Raw genomic sequence first — 20,429 nt, 5'->3', positions numbered from 1 at the left:
ATACCCTCCACCCTGCACAAGGGTTCTTGAGTTATCCCTTCTACCTGTCTGTCTTTCTGTCTGTCTGTCTATATCTTCTCTCATTCTCTCTGTCTCATCTGATAAATTTCTTAATACACTAACAAGATATTCCCCTTGTCTCCAAGAATTTGTTTGGAAAACTAACATTGCACAACACCACACATGCTTGGTGGTTTTTTTGGTTTTTTTTTTTTGTTTTTTTTTTACGCCAGCAAAGTCAGCTGCTTGGCCAAGATTCAGCATTCCTACACGCTGATGGTGGCCTTGGAGTCTGGCCTGGCCCGCTGTCCAGGAGGATATAAATCTCAGCTTCTTTAGCCTTGCTGCTTCATCGCCAGACGAAGTAGCTCAACTGGCAACATGAAGGTGGGCGGCCTCTTCCTCTTTGCAGTCCTCCTCACCCTCAGCAAAGAGCTCCAGGCGGCTGGTAAGTCCAGGCAAAACCTGTCTCTTACACATTGAGGTACTTTTTTTTTTTTTTTAGAACAAGTTAATATATTATGGACAAGGGAATGAATAAATGAGTAAATGAATGATGAATGTATGAATGAATGGTTGAATACTGAGAGTTATGCTCCCCAGTATTTCTCCACAAATTGGCGACAGCGTAGGGAATCCTGAAATGTCAGAGCCACACTGACTCTCGGAGATTCTCTGGTCCAGCTCTGCATCAGCATCATCTGGGGCACTCAGTAAAATTCACATTTATAAGCTCCACCCTGGAGAGTCTGAGTAATCAGGTCTGGACCAGCTTCTACTCTTCCAGTTCTTTTCAAAGCTCTGCAGTGATTCTGATAATCAGCCACACTGGGAGTCACTGACCTAGTCTAGGCTCTTTTCACTTCCACAAGCCATGCACAAGACAACCCCAGCTGCAGGTGATAAAAGTGAGACTGAGAGAGTTGGATAGTGATAGTGACAGAAGCAGGTCGACCACGTGGCTGGACCCACTGTGCGCTTTCTCTTGGTGGTGGTGATGTGATTGTTGCTACAGGTGTTGCTCTTTTGCCAAGGGCTTCAATGCAGATTCCAGGGCCTTTCTCCATCTTTGAACTCTGTCTCTCTTCGTATCAAGAAACCACACTGAGACCTTTTTTAGGGGTTAGAATCCACGAAATTCTCAGTTTCCATCAGAAAAAACTTCTTGACCTTTGGGGATTCAACTCTGTGTTCAAGGTTAATTTCACTGAGATGTATAGCAAAAGGGACGCATGCTTTAGAGGCAAATAGCCCTGAATTCAAATCCCAGCTCTGCCATTGACCAGACAACCTCTCAATGTCCTCATCTGTGAAATACAAATGACAAAACCTACTGGTTAAAGCCCACTTGGGTTACCGTGAACCTACCTACTTTGCAGCTTTCCTTCCTACAAATACTCCAGTCCTAAGGAAATACTCCAGAGATCCGTGCAAATACTTTATATCTTCTTTGTTGGAGGAGTCAGGTGAGCACCTATGTGAGATGGAGTTTAAACAGTGAAGTACTACATCGAAATGCAAACTGCTATTATCAGGTCAGGGTCAGTTATAAGTGTTTGTTTCATTTAAGCGTCTCAACCAAGTCTTTTTCTAATGATGAAGGGATCTGTGTGGTGGAGTGCCGGGGAGACCAGGACTGTGGGGCAGGAGAACGGTGCATCAGCAATGGGTGTGGCCACGTCTGCTCACGAGCCGAGGAAAGCGAGGACAGCGGTAAGGGGGAGAGCCCCGCCTGACTTCCTCACCTTAAAACCACCTTCCCAGAAAAAATAAAATAAAGAAATAAAGACACCTTCCCAGAACTTGATATTATTCTTAGTAACTTCTTTCTTTTTTGTGAATTATCTGTTTGATTCTTTCGCCCACTTTTCTATTAGATTATTGGTATTGCTCCTATTGATTTGTAAGAGATTCTGGATACAAGTCATTTATTGTATATATGTATTGTAAACATTTTTTTCTCCCAACGTAGCTTTCCTTTTCACTCTGTTAATGATGTCATTCAATGAAGAAAATTCCTAGTTTTCATGAGATTCCATGTATCTATCAGTTTTGGTGGTCAATAATATTTCTGTAATATTTAAGAAATATTTGCCTATCCCAAGATCATGGAGCTATTTACTATAGTATCTTCTAGAAGCTTTACTGCTTTACCTCTCACTTAAGTCTGTGGTCCATTTGGAACAGATTTTGTTGTGTGGTGTGAGATAGGAGACAACGTTCCTTTTTTTCATATGGCCAATCCAGTTAATCCAACCACACTTAAGTCCTGCAACTTTTTTTAAAGTTGTCTTGATTTTTTGTTGACTTTTGGAACTTTCAAATAAAGTTTTAGAATCAGCTTGTCCATTTTTGTGAAAAAATCCTTCTAAGATTTTGACTGGGATTGTTATTAAATTTCAGTTTGGGGAAACCAACATCTTTATAACAGTGTGTCTTCTCATCCATGAATATGGCATATCTCTCCATGTATTAAGATGTTTAAAAATTTTCCTTAGTAATATCATGTAGTGTTTTCCACATATAATTTGCTAGATTTATTAGGTTACGGATGGTTTTTGAATAATATTGTCAAGGCAATTAAAATATTTATTTTCTAATTGTAAGACTTCAAAGCTTTTAATCGAGTCTTTCCTCTTGTCAGGCATCTGTGAGCATCAGTGCAGAGAAGACAAGGACTGTGGAAGGGGGAAACAGTGCATCAGGAAGGGCTGTGGGCACATCTGCTCCTACACTGCTAGAACAGGTGAGACTTGACTTCCTCTACCCCAGCCTGTCCAGGGAGAATTAGGAACTTGGCATTATCTGAACTTTCACAATTGTGTGGTTGCCCAGAAGTGTGAGAGAAACATACCGAAATACCTGAAAATCTCCCTCTGTTCTTGCCCTCTGAGGGAAAGGTTGGTCATGAGACCCTTTACTCCAACATTTTCAAGTATGAGAATCCTGGAAAAAATTTCATTTCATTTTTCTCAAGGAATACATACTCATTACAGAAAAGTCAGGAACTACAGAACAAATCGATGGCAAAATGTGCCCATAATCTCATTACCAGTTACATGTTTTATTCATATCCTTCCACATATATATTCAGGGAGTATGGTGCCAAATAGTCACAGCATCACACTCCATAAACATTTTTAAACTTTTATTTTTACACTCAATAATATGTAGCAAATAGCTTTCTATGAGTGTGGACATATTTCTAAAACTTTATTCTTTTTTCAGAGGTTTCAAAGCATTTTCATAGTGGGTGTATCACATTTTGTTTGCTTATTCTTGACAAAGGGATTTTTAAACTTCTCTTTTGTTTTGCTATCAAAGCATTCCCTTGGAACAAAATCTTTCCATGTATAATTTGATTATTTTCTTAGGAAGCATTCCTAGAAATGGTATTGCTGACTCAAAGGGCATTTTTTTTTAATCTAAAGATACTTTACCAATTTGCTTTTGTGCGGTTGTATTGTGTATGTCAAAAAGTTTGATAAACTTCAAAATGCTGGCTACATTTTAATTTTTCACTATTTGACAATGGTAACGATTTCATATGAGTTTATGATTTTAAATTACATACAATTTTAAAACAACTTCAGTGATGCTTATGAAATAGTTACTTGCTTTTAGAGAAGGTTTCAATACTCCTTTGCAATAAGTTGGCATCCCCTAAAGTGGGAAAAGGGTGAAAAACACATATTTGGCAACCTCTCTGTGCCAGGTCTTTCCAAAATACATTAATTTTTGGTCTTGAGAACTTTAGGAACGAAAGATACAGGTGTTCATCTTACCCCCACTTTACAGATGAGGAAATTGAAGAATGAACCAAGTAATTTTTTCTTTTGCTTACCTTCCCGTGATTCCTCTCTACCCTTTCTTAAGTCACTTGGGTCACACTGCAAACAGTGACACCAAGAGGTGCCTTAACAGTGCCCCAGTGTGCACTAAAGATGGGTGTCCTCTCCTGCGGGGAGAGGGAGTGAGCAGAACGAGTGTCTGGCTCAGGAGCTAATCTCTGGCTTTAGCCACCATGGCGCCACCTGCTGGCTGTCACTGTCAGTACATGACCTATTCAATTCTACATGGCAATACTAACAAAGAGCTGATAAGGTAGAAGTGTCTGCAAATCTCACCCTTCTGCATTTAATCTTCATAGCGCCTTTTCGAGGTAAACATTATTACTTATATTTCAGATGCTTGGAAACTGGCTCTGAGAGAGTAGGTGCTTATCCCAAATCAGGCCATTAATCAATGCCGAAGCTGGTCTCTTCCCATCCAAAGCCAGAGCACTTCCCAGCACACCCTGCTACCTCCCCAAGAAGTGATACTGCTCTAGCTTTTCCTCCACATTTAAACTATAAGAAGAAAAAACACCTCATGTCTTTGCACAGGCTGGGCACAAGTGTGTGTCCTGGTAGGGCTGCTGCTGGCCACACTGATTCATTCTCTCGCCCCGCTCCCCACTAGGACGTCTGCTTCCATCAGACGCAACCTTTCCTATTCTCTGCAAAGTGTCACTGGAACAAGCCATCTCTGTCCCAGTGGGGTTTCCCCATCTCTGGCTGGCTGACAGGGCTTTCCCAGTGACACCCCGCCCCACCCCGACTTACCCAGCCCCACCCTGAGGAGCTGGGGCAGGAGACCAGGGGGCTTCTGATGGGGGCAGCTTCTCCTGGGGTGGTTATCATTGTCCTGATGGGCAGAAGGGCACGGCTGCTGGCTCACAGAGGCTCAGCAGCAACAGAGCATAATGAGGGGCTTTGGAGTTGCCCAGATCCAATTCAGACCCTGGCCCCTCCACTTCTTAGCTCCAAGTTGTGTGCATGTTATTCATCCTGAAATGGGATGAGAGTTCCTACCTCACAGAGTTGTTACACGAAGTCGTGCGAAACACTCAGCCTAGTGCCTGGCACACAGCAAATGCTCAATTAATGGTGGCCAAGAAACAAGAGGGCGGCTGGTGCCAGCTATGCGCCTTCCCTGAGGGTGCCTGGGTCAGGAGAGGGCACCAGCATCATGTGGAGGTGAAGATCCTGGGGTCTGGAGACAGACAGACAGACATCCTCTTGGCTTTAGGCTCTACCACTTACTGGCTGGGGGAGCTTGGGTCTCCTCTCTGTGGGCCTATAGACAAGCCTTTGGGGAAATGCAAGGCCTTGCCTATTTTTAAAGCTTTAGATACCTATTTCCAAATTGCCCCATGAGGACCCTTTTAAAACATCAGAAACACTAAGATGCTCATAAGATAGCTGAGCTTTTAGTATCCAATGTGCCTCAAGACAACGTGCCTCATGGATTCAGTAATGCCATTAAATGGAAGTTTATGTTATTATTTACAGCAGTCTGTGCTTATATTTGAAAAGAGTAGCACAATATTTATTCACTTTATGGACAATATACGAGCTACACACAGACTTGCTAACCACACACATTAACCTCGTGGCCTGGTTCTGCCTGCCATGTACAAAGCTTAGGAAACTGGTCCCCAAGAGTTTGGGCTACCCATAGCACCCTAGTCCTCCCCAGCTATGGGTCCCAACTCCGGCTCCTCTAGGTGCTTGTCATATGGACTAGAGTTGGAGAATCAGACCTTCCAAATTCTGTTATTCTTTAAAATCTCAGTGGCAGCCAGGAACTCAGAAAAGATCAAGAGGTTGTCAAAGGCACCTTCTCTTAAAGGCATGAATCAAAGATTTTTTCCCTTTCCCTCATCCCTGCCAGGGTTTATCTCTGCCCTATTCCCAGAGCAAACAGAGTCCCATTTGATTTTCATGCCTACAGTTGTCTCCCAATTTGTACTAAGGGGTAGCTGGGTTCCAGACAGGAAAACCATAGCCTCAAATCTACAGGGGGGAGAAATTTCCATGGGGGCTGCCTGTGTGGGAATGCAGAATGTCTGGCAAGCTGAGTGGAGACCATCACTAGCTCAAATGACACTCTTGTGAGAATTAGATAAAGGGCCCTTAAACTGGACAGTCCTGTGGGTGCTCAGTTTGGTAAACAAACACCTTAATCCATCCTGGAAAAGGTGCCCCTCCCTCTGGGTGGAGGCAGTGCCTGGCTATGGGACTTCAGGAATGAAGCCGGGATGGGTTATGGCTCTGCTCATCCTGTCACTGGACATAATGGTGCAGTGCACACCCTGTAAAACCATACATGGCAGCCTTGGTTAAAGTGGATGAGGTAGAATTATGAGTGCTTTGGTTCCTTGTTACATCGTTTTGAAGTTATAGTATCATGCTCATTTCATAGACACAAGAATCAGGGCTCAGAAAGGTGACGGAATCTGTCGATAAATGGCAAAGCTGGTCGCCTTTACTTGAAAAAAAAAACCCAGAACACTTTCGACCACACCAGAAGGCCTCCCCGCGTGACGTACCCTTGAAGAGTCACCATTTGCCCACTTCTGCTTCTTTCTTCATTCATTTCCTCCAGGCACGGAAACTTTAAGGATAAACAACCCAGCATCTTTGCATATGGTGTGTTCTGTTGTTCTTTTTTTGGAAAGCCCCCCTTGGAGCGGGCAGGCCCTGTCCCAGTGGGGTTCCCCCTCTCTGGCTGGCTGCCCAGACCTCCTCCACCACTCGCCTCCCGTCCCCCGGTCAGGATGCACCAGCCCCATCCTGAGAAGGCCTGAGGGAAGGAGCTATTCCTGGGGCTGTCATCACTGTCCCGGTTTGCGAACCCAAATGCACCACAGAGACTTGACAGCTGTAACGAGGACACTTCTTTTCAAATCTTTCATTGGAACCAGACTTAGTTCAGATTCTATGTCCACTTTTTTCTATCTCTGTGGTCTCGGGAAAGTCATTCAAGCTCCCCGAGCCTCGGTTTCTGTAAATGCAGATGAAGAATGCCTTCCTCCTAGGGCTCTTGTGACAAATGCATGAGATCACAGATGTGAGTCACTTGCTTAAAGCTGGTACAATACTAGTGCTCACCAAATGGTAGGAAAAAATCCCCGGGAGCACGGGAGCCTGGTATGGCCCATGTCTGAAGATGTCCTTCATCAACATGAAGCGTCACCCTCAAGGGATTGTGAAAAACCAGGATCTCTAGCATCCAAAAATCTCCAATTGAGTCCAAGCCTCACCATATTTAGTACCTTGGTTTCTGTCTGCAGGACAAATAACAAGCCTCCAGTCAAACCCACAGCCCTGTACACCTTTCAGTGTTTTAATTCATAGTTTCAAAATTGCCCCATGAGGACGATATAATGTAATTATGTAAAAAAAAACTCAGGCAATCCACATGATGGTTGAATATCCAGATGACTCAGTGATGCTGTGAAACTGCTTTGTACTTTCTTGGGTACAGCAAGTTCCATGTGTGTTTGAAAAATAGCAGCGTGTCCTTAGTTGGCAATATTTGGTGGCTAGAAAGATTTACCAACCTCACGCATTAACTGATTCCCTGAAAGATACATAGTCACTGTGGGAAGAAACATCAAGTTCTGAGCTCCTGCTATTTGCCAGGCAGGTTCTGAGATGATTGCTTTTAAATCTCAGAGTTAAGAGTAATAACAGATATCAGTGTTACACCGATGAAGAAACCAAGGCTTAACTGCAGTGAAATGAGTTACCTGTGGCCACATAGCTAATGAGTGGGAGAGCGTGGGTCTGTCTGTGAAGCATAATGAAATTAGCACAAGGCCTCCATTTGCGTAAGTTAACACATATCCTAGTCCCTTGTATAAAGTATCCTATTGTCTATAACATACATCTCTTACAGTTTAATGTTAGTTGTGGGCGGCTTTCCGTGTCAACACAAATACATCTCATTCTTTTTGGATTACGTGATTTGCCGATGAATAACTTTACTACAGTTCATTTATTAGTACCCTTCTGGTGGCCACTTTATGTGCTCGACATATTTTGCTGTTTCGCAGGTTACTGTAATGAAGGTGATTTTAGATGTTTGTCCATCAGTGGAAAGGTTTTCTTTAGAAAAAATTTCCAGGGAGTGAAAAGGTCAAGGTTATGAATATTTGTTTTCATAAATATTTTCTCCCCTTTTCCTCTCCCCTCTCTCCCTCCCTCTCTGTCTTCCTCCCTGTCCTCTCCTTCCTTCCTTCCTTCCTTCCCCCACCCCTTCCCTACCCCATCTTCTTTATTAACTTTCCCCTTTTCTATGGGATGAGAACTCGTATCATGACCTGTATCTACTCTCTGCTCAGATCTCTAAGCCCTGTATATGTAAAGAGTTGCTTCTGAAATTTAGAAAACCTTTTCTCTCTCAGGAGAAACTGTTGTCTAATTCAGCAAAGTCTACTTTGAAACTAACTGCCGAGCCCTGGCTTCTTTATTCCAGTCTGGTGTGTCCCCCCGCCCCACGAAGCAGGGGCTGCCATTAGCTCAAAGGGTTGGTGAGGCCATGGGGCAGCCAGGAACTAGGAAGAACTAGGAACAAAAGATATGTCAGGTCAACATCTCAGAATAATATTATCTTTGTTATGTCATATACATTGTTAACGCATCCTTTTTTTTTAATTAAAAAATTTTTTATTGACGTATATAGTTGATTTACAATGTTAGTTTTTGGTCTGCAGCATAGTGATTCAGTTATACATGTGTATATTCCTTTTCATATTCTTTTTCATTATAGGTTATTATAAGCTATTGAATATTGTTCCCTGTGCTATACAGTAGGACCTTGTTGTTTATCTATTTTATATACAGTACTTAGCACCTGCAAATCCCAAACTCCTAATTTACCACTCCCCACTTCCACTTTGGTATTACCAAAGTTTGTTTTCTGTGTCTGCGCATTGGTTTCTGTTTTGTAAATAAATTCATTTGGGTCATCCTTTTAGGTTCCACATATAAGTGATATTGTATGGTATTTGTTTTTCTCCATCTGACTTACTTCACTTTGTATGACACTCTCTAGGCCCATTCTTGTTGCTGCAAATGGCATTATTTCGTTCTTTTTATGGCTAAGTAGTATTCCTATGTGTGTGTGTGTGTGTGTGTGTGTGTGTGTATGTATACACACACACATACACTATACCAAATATAAATTACAACTTCTTTATCTAATCATTTGTCCATGGACATTTAGGTTGCGTCCATGTCTTGGCTATTATAAATAGTGCTGCTATGAACATTGGGGTGCATGTATCTGTTTTTGAATTATAGTTTTTTCCAGATATATGCCCAGGAGTGGGATTGCTGGATCACATGATAACTCTATTTTTAGTTTTTAAGGAATCTCCATAGTGGCTGCACCAAGTTACATTCCCATCAACAACGTAGAAGGATTCCTTTTTCTCCACAGCCTCTCCAGCAATTATCATTTGTGGTCTTTTGAATGATGGCCATTCTGACCAGTGTGAGATGATACCTCAGTATGGTTTTGATTGCAAAAGCTCTCATTAAACTGTAAAGTTCTAGATAGATAGATTGTAAACTTTTTTTTCCATAATGGACATTTTGTACATTATATAATTTGTCAGGGTGATAACATGCAGGTGCTAACTCTTAGGTAGGGCTCCATTCGTTCTTTGCTGCAGCCCCTCCTGACACCTGCTCCTGAGACTTAAGCTTTAGATGTATCCTCTCTGACAGGCCTCTGTGAGCAGCAGTGCAGGAGACACCAGGACTGTGGAGCCGGCAAACAGTGCATCAGGAAGGGCTGTAGCCGAGTCTGCTCCCCAACCCCTGACGCAGGTAAGACCAGGAGCCCCGCCTGATTCCCCAGCCAGCTGTGCCAGGGTTAGTCCTACCTCGCCTTTCCAAAACTGTGCTGCCATCAGAAGTGGGGCAGAAGCCCATCAGTGTTGCTGGGGCCTCTCCCTCCACTCTTGCCCTTACAGAGGGAAAACAGGTCGGAATGCTGTGTGCCCAGCATCTCAAAAATCAAGGCCCCTTAAGAAGACCTTTAATCATTTCTCTTTTTTTCCCACGAGAAATGCTCATTATATAAAAATCGGAAACTACAGATGAGCCTATGTGTGTATATGTGTATAATCATTATGATATGATCATTATATATGGTATGCTTATATACCATCATCATATTTTGACTGCCTAGAAAAAAATGAATATTTCCATGACATTATATTTCTTATTTGTATTTATATAAATAGTAATATTTAAGATTTGATATTATTATAGTTTTAACCCCCGCCCCAAAAGCCATTCTGTAAATACTTTTTTGTCACTTAAGTTTCGTTCGGAGCATCTTTTACTGTTGGCATTTAATACATTTCATTTTCTTTTATTTCACATATTTCATTATTAAATGTAATAAATGCATTTATTTAATTAATTAAATTTACCATATCTCACCATATAGAATATACTACATCACCGCAGTAAATCACCTTCCGGTGGGCATTTCAGATGGGGTTTTTGTTGGTTGGTTTTTCTGGGTTTTTTAATGGGAATGCTGGAGTTTGAACATAGGACCTTACGTGTGCTAAGCACGCGCTCTACCACTAACTATACCCTCTCCCCCCACCTCCCCCGTTTTTGTTTTGTTTCTTTATTCAATTTATTGTTGCTGTTCTAAGCAATGCCTCAATGCTGGTTCTTTTTGCTAGATTTTTGTCTACCACCTTATTATGCCTGATGAAGAATCTAACGTTTCCTGGGTTTAAGTGACCATGAATTGCTCTTGCTTACAGAACCAGTGAGCGGCTAAGTCAGAATTGATCCCGTGTCTGTGCTTGGCAGAGTGGGAGGTGCAGGGCAGGGCTCTGGAGCCTTCCAATCCCACCTTTGCAGCTCACCAAGGTGGAGTTTATGGGAAGTTACTTAACCTCAGTTTCCTCATCTGAGATATGGGGTAACATCTATCTCAGAGGGTGAGATGAGCTAATATATGTCATGCATTTGGCCCTGACCTTAGCAGATAATTTTAAAAAAAATTAATAGAAGGAAGAAGAATGGAGTAACAGGAAACGCTGTTAAGTAGGAGGCAACATCTCACGCGGTTAGGACTTCATTTCAAAATGTTGTTCTGGGGAAACGTATGTAAAATTTTTAACCCTGTTTCCTCATCAGGGAAATCCAGGAAAGATCTCTCTGTTACTGCATTGTGTGAGGATTAAATGAAATATATGAATGTGTATAGTGTTGTCAGCCTTTTAAAAGAAAAGGGTAAGCGATTCAGCCAGCAAAATGGAGCTTTGGGGGGAAGAGCAGAGGAATGACAACCCAGCGGAAGCAAACTAGGGGCGGAAGACTGGAGAATAAACCGGGAGAGCGTTCTTTTATAGAGGGCGGGAGGAAGTTGGGAGGGGTCGTTTTGAACAGAAGTTCATTGGAGGAAAATGAGAGTCCAAGGCGGTGGCGGCTTCTCATTGGCTACAGGCGAGGGCTGCTCTTCACTGCCTGCCAAGGGGCTGTCTTCCCCCTTCCGGCTGGAGGATGCAGGTAGCGCAAGTGGTACCTGGGAGGAGCCCTCCCTGCGTGGCTTCCCTACTCCGATGTGAGTTAGGTTTCCGCAGCACGTTTCACAGCATGAACATCTGGCAGAGCAGAAGTGCTCAGAAAACCAAAGGCTGCCGTTGCATGGGCCACCCTGTGGCTGAACTCATGCAGAGCTGGGACAAGCAAAAAGAGTCTTAGCGTCTACCGCACCCCCCCCTTCCCACGCTAAACCAGTCTGATTTAATTCAGGTCACCCAGAAGAAGGAAATGAAACAAAAACTGGAAAGGAGCAGAGGGGACCCTCAGATCTGGCACATTGTTGGATATGGATCAGCCTTTACCCTCAAATTACTTTATTTGTGTAAGATACTCCACATTTCAAACAAAGACTGTATCCTGGAGAAGAAGTAGATGCTTCAGGAAGCCGGTGTTTGCGCCCTGGCTCAGCTGGCAGAGCTGTAGTGGGGACTATTCTCTTCCCTTCGCTGCAGCGCTCTGGAAATCACACAGGAGATGCACTCATTCACGGAACAGTCCCACTGGACCAGAGAATGAATGCGCTCCCGTGCGTTCAGCCACAGGGTGACCCGTGTAATGAAAGTCATTGGTTTTCTAAGCACTTCCACTTTGCCAGCTGCTCATACTGTGAAAATGTGTTAAAACATCCTCTAGCCAGGAGCCAGGAGCAGGAAGCCTGGGAACTGAACTCTCATCGGGGGACCTCTGATCCAAACCCCAACCCACTGGGCTCACTGGGGGTGAACTGGTGCCTGCATTGGCCAGATGTCCCCAAGACTCATTCTTCAGGGAAGCCTACCCCCATCTCCCTAGCAATCTTTCTGCTTAATTCTCTGCACAGCTGGATCAGAGGAATATTTGAGAGGTCCATTAACAAGTTACATCCCCCAATTGTCCCCCGACTTTACCCTGAACCAATGCCCCAGACCAAACCTTTGCTCCCTCAGAGTGATTATCTTTCCTGCCTAATCTGGTTTCTTAATATGTAAATTTGTGCTAATTAAGGTCTTGATTCTGTGAATCTAAAAGCACAAGTAGCAAGTTTGGTCAAGTCGTTTAAAGAGGAGACATTTGTTTAAAGCAAAAGGACCTAGATTACAATGGCCACCTGGGCCTTTCAAGCACACCCTTGGCCTCACTGACAAGGAAGGGACTAGACTGTGCTTGTGCTGTGGCCAGGATGACAGAGGGGCCTCATCCGGGATCTGGTAACTTTAATAGTTTCTTCATGTCACTCAGTTTCACAGCTTTAGTGACACAAGTGGCTTTTACTCAATCAGCCTTTGATCCATTACTCTGCTGCCATTCGAAATATGTGGTACATTTGTCCCTCCAATCCCAAGGAAGGGAAGAGAAGGCAATAGACTTAGCCAAGTGTGGGACTCGAGCCCCTGGGAAACCCTGGTATTGGCTGCATCTGGGATGGTGTCACAAACAGCAAGAGATCGCAGGAGACACCGGGGCTTGGGAGGCTGAGAAACAGCACCATTTTCCTGATGAGAGAGGCTCTAACTGGGAACCATGGAGGGTAGAATGCCACCCTGCACATCCAGGATGGGAGAGCCATCTTTGCAGATGCAGTACTGGTAAGCATGGAAAAGGTCACAGTGGACTGCAGCCAGCACCTGGGAGGTCATGGGTGGCCATGATTCCTCAAAAGCTGAAGGGTTTCTGCTCTGAGCACACCTACCATTAACCTCCCCACCCCAGCAGTAGCCCAGTCATTGTGCCTCCCAGAAGACACTTTGGACCCTCAGGCATATAAGGCCCCAGCAGAACCAACCTGAGAGTCCACGAGAGTATCTGTATCTGTTGGGGAATCGTGGAAAAAGTCGGTGTTCAATATGGACTTCGGGGCCAGGTCCTCCCGGGTTCCGGTCCCCGCACCGCCACTCACAAGCCCAAACTGTGGGCAAGCCCGTTACGTTCCCCGAGTTCTGGCTTCCTCACTTCTTAAACGGGAATCACATACATCTCCACCACGCTTTTTGTGTGTGTGCAGCTGTCACACACAGGAATTGCTCCCTGAGGATGAAAATCCTTCTGTTCCTTTTGTTTTCCAGCTGTTCGACAGCTTTGGCCACAAAGCGAAAGTTTACGTCTCTGAATTTTCTTTATTTCTAATTTGATGTTTTTTGTTGATTAAAGTTACGCATTTTTTGCTAAAGTTAAAATGTCATAGATGAAAGAAAAAGTGCTGAATCTGCCTCCAGTTCCATCTCCTTTGAATAATCACCATTAATTGCTGGGTAAACGTGATTTCAGTTTCCACTATGAATGTGCTAAAGTATACTTTTTTTTTTCAATATTATGTCCTGTTTCATTCTCCACTACACTGTGTGATATATACCACCTGCAAGTGGGCCCACTGTCTCATCTCTACCATGAGGATGGTAGCTTCCAGATACCCACATTGAAGGTTTCTGTATGCTCACGGAGTATTTTCTGATGTTAGGAAACTGCCAAAGGAACCAGGACTGTGGGGCCGGGGAGCAGTGTGTCAGGAAGGGGTGTGGTATAATCTGCTCTCCAGCGTGGGGAACAAGCTAATGGCATCCAGCCCTGCCCAGGTCCCCAGACCCCACACAACTCAGGGAGACGATCTGCTTGTCTCTGCCCAGGCTTCCCATCCTCAGATCAGTAATCCCCAGGGTCTCTGTTTTCAGACTTGTCCATCCAGAAGGAAAAGCATGTTACAGAGCTGTGGGTCTTGATTTTTGAGCACAGAACCTTCTTCACTTACTGTGTTATACAACTAGTACACGCTCGTTATAGAAAACTCAGAAATACTACTTAAGGGAAAAGATAAGTTATCCACTATCCCAGTACCCAGATAATCACGTTAACATTTGAAGTGAAATCATTTGTCATTCGCACACATGCACAGATGTATTTGTTCAGATTTAACAAAGAAGAAGTGTTTACTTTGTAATGACTACACGCCTGGCACTGTACTGAGTGCTGGGAGGTAATTCAGGAGAGAGCTATGTCCTTAAAGATCTTATACTAACAGAGATAGACATAAACAAACCAACAAAAATCCAGGCTCTATTATTTTTCACAAGCATGGTGAAGTGATCATCCCAAATCAATAAACACAGTTCTACCACACGTTATAAAAGTTTTCATTGTTTTCCAGTATATGGATAGGATTTATTTTCCACGCCTCCTTCTGCTATGACAGACATATTTAGAAAATCTATAATCTGAGTTACTTTTAAATAACAAGTAGAAGATGCATGTCCTTGAGCTAAATCATATTTCTTTAGGAGAAATTCCTAAAACTGAAATGGCCAAATAGACATTTGACTACTAAATTGCCTCATGAAGATGGCTTTCACACCAAAAAAAAAAAAAAATTGGTATCCTCACTCCACGTATTTGTAGTCGAATAAATAAACATCTACTCACATTGTGCATGTATGTCTGTGCATAATTGCAGTGTTTCTGTTTATATTTGTAAAAGCACAGAGAAACTCCAGAAAGAACAACAGGAACTAGTAGATGCCTCCTGGGAAAGGGACTGATGGGTTAAGGGAAAGAGAGACTTACTTTACAGTTGTCTGTAATTACATAGGCTCTATATAGTTGAATAATTTTTGTTTTGAAAATTAAAATCTTACTTTTATAATACTGCAAACTATGCAGATATCTTGTCGGTGTATCTTGAATGGAATAAGTGTTTAAAACAAACACACCTTCTCAGAGCGCCCCTGTTAAAATTAGGAGGCACTGTTCTGTGCATCTTAGGCTTAACCCTCTCACCCATCACATTTCATGCTTAATGTCTGTCCCATATATTTAAAAAGGCCTCCTCCACTCACTTGATGATTGCCTGAGACTTCAGAGTTCAAGGTGGGACTCGTGAATATCTGCAAATACATGCAAAACAATTTCATTCCTCTTATAAAAATCCTTGCTCCTGATCAGCAGGAAGCAGCCAGCTGTGGGTGCCCTGCTTCCTCAGGACTGAGGAAGGCACAAAGAAAAAGCAGGTAGAACTCTGACCAGCTCAAGCTGGTTTTCCTCCTCAAACAGGTAGATTGAGCAAACCTGGAATTATTTTACAGCGACAGCCCTGCGCATGTTCAGGGACGACCCTGAGCCCAGCCTCTGTGGCTGCGGGACTCTGAGAACAGGAACATTGCCACTGGAGCCCTTTAAGAGGCAAGAAGTCCTTCAACAAGGAAAACCTGGCTTCCAGCAGCCCCAGGAGCTCATGTGGACTGATCAGCAAGTCAGCTTCCAGACTGGATGTTCCGCTAACACTGTAAATTCTGCCCTGAAACCTGGGTTGGGAGACAGATTGGAGCCATGCCTCCCATCTCCCTTATGGTTGACCCTGCAAGCAAGCTCTTTCCTTTCTCAAAAGCTGGTGTCGTGGTGCTGGCTGCTGTGCACTCTGGACAGGGACTTGTGCTCCCTAACAGATATCTCTGCTCTGACATTCAAGTCAAATCAAAAGTCGACGCCAATCATCTGATCTTGAGAGTGAAAGGTTCTTACCTGACTCAGGGAGGTGGGTGTCCTGTGACGCTGCACTCCAAGTAGACTCGACTGCCTTCAGCCACCTCCTGGCTCCGCAGCTTCTGGGTGAGCCTTGGAGCTGCAGGGAGGCTGCGAGCGCTGGGGTGTGGCGGGGGCGAGCGGCCGCGGAGCTGGACCGCATCCCGGGCTCCGGGAGCCTGGCCGCCTCCTCCTCCTGCCCGTCTCCTTTGGGGCTCCGGCTGGATGAGGTGCTCTCCAGGGCCGCGGGCTGGGTTTTAGGAGACAGGTACTCACTGTCTGGGGATGACTCCCCGTTGGGGCTCCTGTTCCTCGGCCTAGCGGCTTCTCTGAAAATGGACGTCAGCTCCTGGATGAAGCTGGCCGCCTTGTTGCGCAGCTGGCTCTGGGGCCCGGCCTGGCCCGGCCCAGGTGCGGGGCCCTGGGCGTGGCGCTGGGGCCGGGGTTGGGGAGGCTGGGCCCAGTGCTTGCCGGAACAGCTTGCTCACACAGCTCTCTGCTCTCTCAGGCTCAAGTACTGACCTAGATGTTTTTGGAGTGGGGATGGAGGATTTTGTAAGGGGATCCACATAGAAAAGATCTGTCTGCCCAACATGAATGACAGGATTGTCATCTGCCAGAGCTATTTCACTATATTTACAAGGCCAGTATCCAGTCTGCATTTTCCAGGCCCCTAACTTGATAGGGTAGGTTGTTTGGGGGCAGATACACAGCAGAGATTCTCCAATATCAACATGTGGAAGAATGACCTGGGGACAAGTCTTGTTAAAATCTAATTGCTGGGCCCCAGCCCCAGAGGTCCTGTTTCAGCAGGTGTGCAGTGGGGCCCAAGAACCTGAATCTCTCACAATCTCCCAAGGGGTGCTGATCCTGCCGGTTCAGGGGACCCAGTTTGAGTAGCACTAGATGCGGGATTGGGGTTGTCTCCCAGATAGGAAGCACACGCCTGGAGCTAAGCTGAGGGCTGGGAGCTAATTCAGGAGAGATGTATATCCTTAAAGATCTCAAAGTAACAGAGATACACATCTAAACAAACCAACAGAAATCCAAGATATATGATTTTTACAATCATGGTGTCATGATCATCCACAATCAATAAACTCACTTCTGCCACACATTTTAAAAGGCTTCATTTCCCAGTATGTGGAGATGCCTTGTTTTCGTGCCTCCTTCTACTAAGACAGATTTAGATAATCTATCATCTGAGTTATTTTTTAAAGTATGTACAAGATGAGTGTCCTTGGGCTAAATCATGTTTCTTGAGGAGAAATTCCTCAATGTGGAATGGCCAAATAGACATTTGAAAGCTTTTGATGTAGATATCCAAAGTACCTAATGAAGATGCCTTAAAAAAAAAGCCTCACTCCACATATTTGTGGTTGAATAGACAAATATCTAGTCACATTATGTGTGTATGTATGTGTGTTATTGATGTGTTTCTATTCCTATTTATAAAAGCGCAGAGAAAATGCCAGAGGAGCTACAGAATCTGGTGGATATATCCTGAGAAATGCAGTGAAGTGTTAGGGGAAAGAGAGACCTACTTTTTACTTTATGGTTCAGTATTTTTTGTGACTTGAAAATTAAAACACCCCACTTTTATAATAGAGCAAACTATGCAGATATCTTGTCTGTATATCTTGAATGGAATAAGTGTTTAAAACAGATCGCCCCCTCTCAGCCCTCGCCTGTGCTCCTGCCAGGCTCACAGTTTTCAGCTGAAGTGTTTCTAGCCGCTGGGATCTGTGTGGATCAGTGCCGAGAAGACCGGGACTGCGGTCCAGGGAGTCGGTGTGTGAGCAATGGATGCGGCCACGTCTGCTCCCCAGTGAGAGAAAAAAGTGAGAGCAGCAAGCCCTGCCTTCTGCATCCCTGATCCCCTGAATGCTTAGTCCTGCCAGGACAACAGGTGTCAGGGCCACCGCACAGAGAGAGACTGAGAACGCAAGAGAGAGACAGAGACACAGACAGGGACAGAGAGGAGGCAGCTACAGTGGGGCCACTACTAGTCTCTGTGAGAATTAGAAAAGATGCCCCTTCTCCCAGGTCTAGAAAACCATCAAGACAGCTGAAGACTATCTTGCTTTTGAAGTATTTGTAAGCTTAAAAAGCTGGAAATACTCTTCAAACAAAAATAACATTAAGGTACCAAATTATTCCTCAACAAGGCCTGGGAAGAACACATTTATGAACAAGTTAGCTGCTGTCACATGTCCACATTGATGTGAAACACACAGGTCCCTTCCTTCAGTCCAGGAATATGTGCACCTGCCCAGGCTGAGTTATTGCCAGCAGTGGCTGGCAGGTGCTGTTTCCCCTCAGAAGCTTCAGTTCCCTTCCTTTCTGGACTGAAAGGCTAGGATTGATTGCTGCCACTGAAAACTTTGTGGGCGCATCAAGGTAGACTGGGAACTAGGGAGGCTGTAGAGTTAAGACCACGTGTATCACCCAAGGAAAGCTTGTTCAACACCTCTGTTCTCTCTCAGGCTCAGGAACCAAACTTAGATGTTTTGGAGGGGATGGAGGAGAATGTAAGGGAATCCCACAGATGAAGGAAGTGTCTCCCCAACGTCAAGTAGAGACTTGTCATCCACCAGATCTATTTCCCTTGATTCACAAGTGCAGTGTGCAGTCTGCATTTCCCATGCCCTAAATGGATAGGGTAAGCTGTTTGAGGGGTGGACTTACAGCACAGATTCTCCAGTATCAACATGTATAAGAATGACCTGGGGGTATAAGACTTGTTAAAATCCAATTGCTGGGACCCAGCCCCAGAAGTCCTGTTTCAGCAGGTGTGTGGTGGGGCCCAAGATCCTGAATTTCTAACAAGCTCCCAGGGAATGTTGATCCTGCTGGTTCAGGGGACCCAGTTTGAGAAGTGCTAGGTACGGGAGTAGGGTTCTCACCCAGGTTGGAAGCGAGGCCTGTCATGGGAGTCAGTGTTCATTGACTTCTGAAGACACATGGAATCGGGGGGTCACCTGCTCTGTTGGTGATCTGGGATAATTATCGAGTTTCAGCAGCCATGCTCTGACCTCTTCTCCCAAGATGCTGTAGCTGCTGGTCGGCAGTACATTTTCTGAAGGACCAAACAGTACTGTCTGCTTCCTTGGTTTAGGAGGGGAAGACTGGGGGCATCAAGAAGGGAAGAGGCTATAAGACTCTCAGGGAGTGATATGCTTCAGCCCCTCCCTCAGCACCAAGCCCCGCTCCCTCCTACAGAGGCAGCCTGGTTTCTGGAAAGACTATTTTGTTTTTCAGCTGGACGAAGACCAGGAGCTTGTCCCAGGGTGCCAGCAGGAACCGTTGGGCTTTGTGTTGAAGGGTGCACTGGGGATGCATCCTGTCCTGCGGGACAAAAGTGCTGCAGCAATGGGTGTGGTCACACCTGCCAAGCCGCTGTTCGAGACGTGAGTATACGAGAGAGAGCTGCGTTTGGGGAGGATGAGTGCTTGCTAGTCTCTGCCAGCCCAGAAGGGACCCCAGCCACCCCTCTGCTCACTGAAGTCTGGGTGGCATGTGGAGCAAGCTGTTGGGTAGCTTAGAGCAGGCATTTCTGGAAAGTGGCATAATTACCTTTTCATTTTAGGAGGACTTCCTTATTCGTTTGGATGACTGATGGACCTTGGCCTCCTTCCGTGACTGTTCCCAAAAGTCATCTTTACTCTAAGAGCTTGGCTTTCTCACTATCTTTTCCAGGAACCCCGGGATCCCAGGATGAGAATCTAAAATAACTTGGTTTAAGGGTTGAATTCTGGCCATTGTTTGTGAAATCATGGGGTGACTGCTTCCAAAATTATCTTCCTTCTGAATAAAATGATTCCTGTGGCATTATCCAACCTGAGTCATTATTTCTATGGAAATTTTCTAGTTCCCTTACACTAGTATCTCCACCTCCAACAAGTATTTAACCCCAATCCATAAACCCTCTCTCTTTCTCATCATCCATCTTCACTCTTGTCCTCTCTTTCTTCCCCATCCTTTCTCCTGGGAGCACTCACCAGCTCGGGCACTCAGTGCAGCCTAGAAATCTAACTACATTTCCCCCAGAAAATTCACCCTCCCAACAACCAAGAGGATGATTTCACACTTCTCTTTCTTCAGATCTCCATCTCATCTACGTCTCACTCCAACCTCCCCCATTCAGGTCTCCCCACTATCTCGCCACAGCTTTTGTGGAGAAAATAATTGCAAGTCAGCACAAGTTCCCTGCTGTTCTATCCCCATATAGTTGCACCCATTTTCTCCACTTTATCCCCAGCAGTAATGGAAAAAACCCTCCCTACTCCTATTTAAGTCCAGCCCCTCCACATACATTCTGGAAAGTACCCCTTCTTAGCTAATCAAAGACTACGCTTCTCTAATAATTTTCTCCACGATCACAGACATCTCCCTTGCTACTGGGTCACTCCAGTTGTCATACATCAATTGCTTGGACTTCATGTTTCAATATGGCTCCCATTCGTTCCACGGCTGAAATTCCAGATATCATTGTTCATATTCTTTGCCTCCCCACCACTGCCTCCACCCGTTCTC

General features: G+C 44.7%; 1 protein-coding gene across 4 annotated transcripts; it reads left to right on the top strand.

Moving 5' to 3' along the window:
* Nucleotides 1-293: 293 nt before the first annotated feature.
* LOC102545594 (uncharacterized) lies at nt 294-19,727 on the top strand. 4 transcript variants are annotated; one of them, XM_072940314.1, is made up of 6 exons: nt 294-448; nt 1,603-1,713; nt 2,645-2,746; nt 9,561-9,662; nt 19,155-19,303; nt 19,483-19,727. In XM_072940314.1, exons 1-6 carry the CDS (start codon nt 382-384, stop codon nt 19,510-19,512), a joined length of 561 nt encoding a protein of 186 aa, XP_072796415.1. In that variant the 5' UTR covers nt 294-381; the 3' UTR covers nt 19,513-19,727. The 4 variants fall into 4 exon arrangements, with proteins under 4 accessions (XP_072796415.1, XP_072796414.1, XP_072796417.1 ...); XM_072940313.1 differs by lacking the exons at nt 19,155-19,303; nt 19,483-19,727 and adding an exon at nt 15,458-17,010; XM_072940316.1 differs by lacking the exons at nt 19,155-19,303; nt 19,483-19,727 and adding an exon at nt 13,451-13,661.
* The last annotated feature ends 702 nt before the right edge of the window (nt 19,728-20,429 follow it).

The sequence above is a fragment of the Vicugna pacos genome, chromosome 16 (genome assembly GCF_048564905.1).
Source record: "Vicugna pacos chromosome 16, VicPac4, whole genome shotgun sequence".
Classification (NCBI taxonomy): Eukaryota; Metazoa; Chordata; class Mammalia; order Artiodactyla; family Camelidae; genus Vicugna; species Vicugna pacos.
Note: the sequence above shows the minus strand (reverse complement) of the source record. Positions and strands in the feature narration are given on the sequence as shown.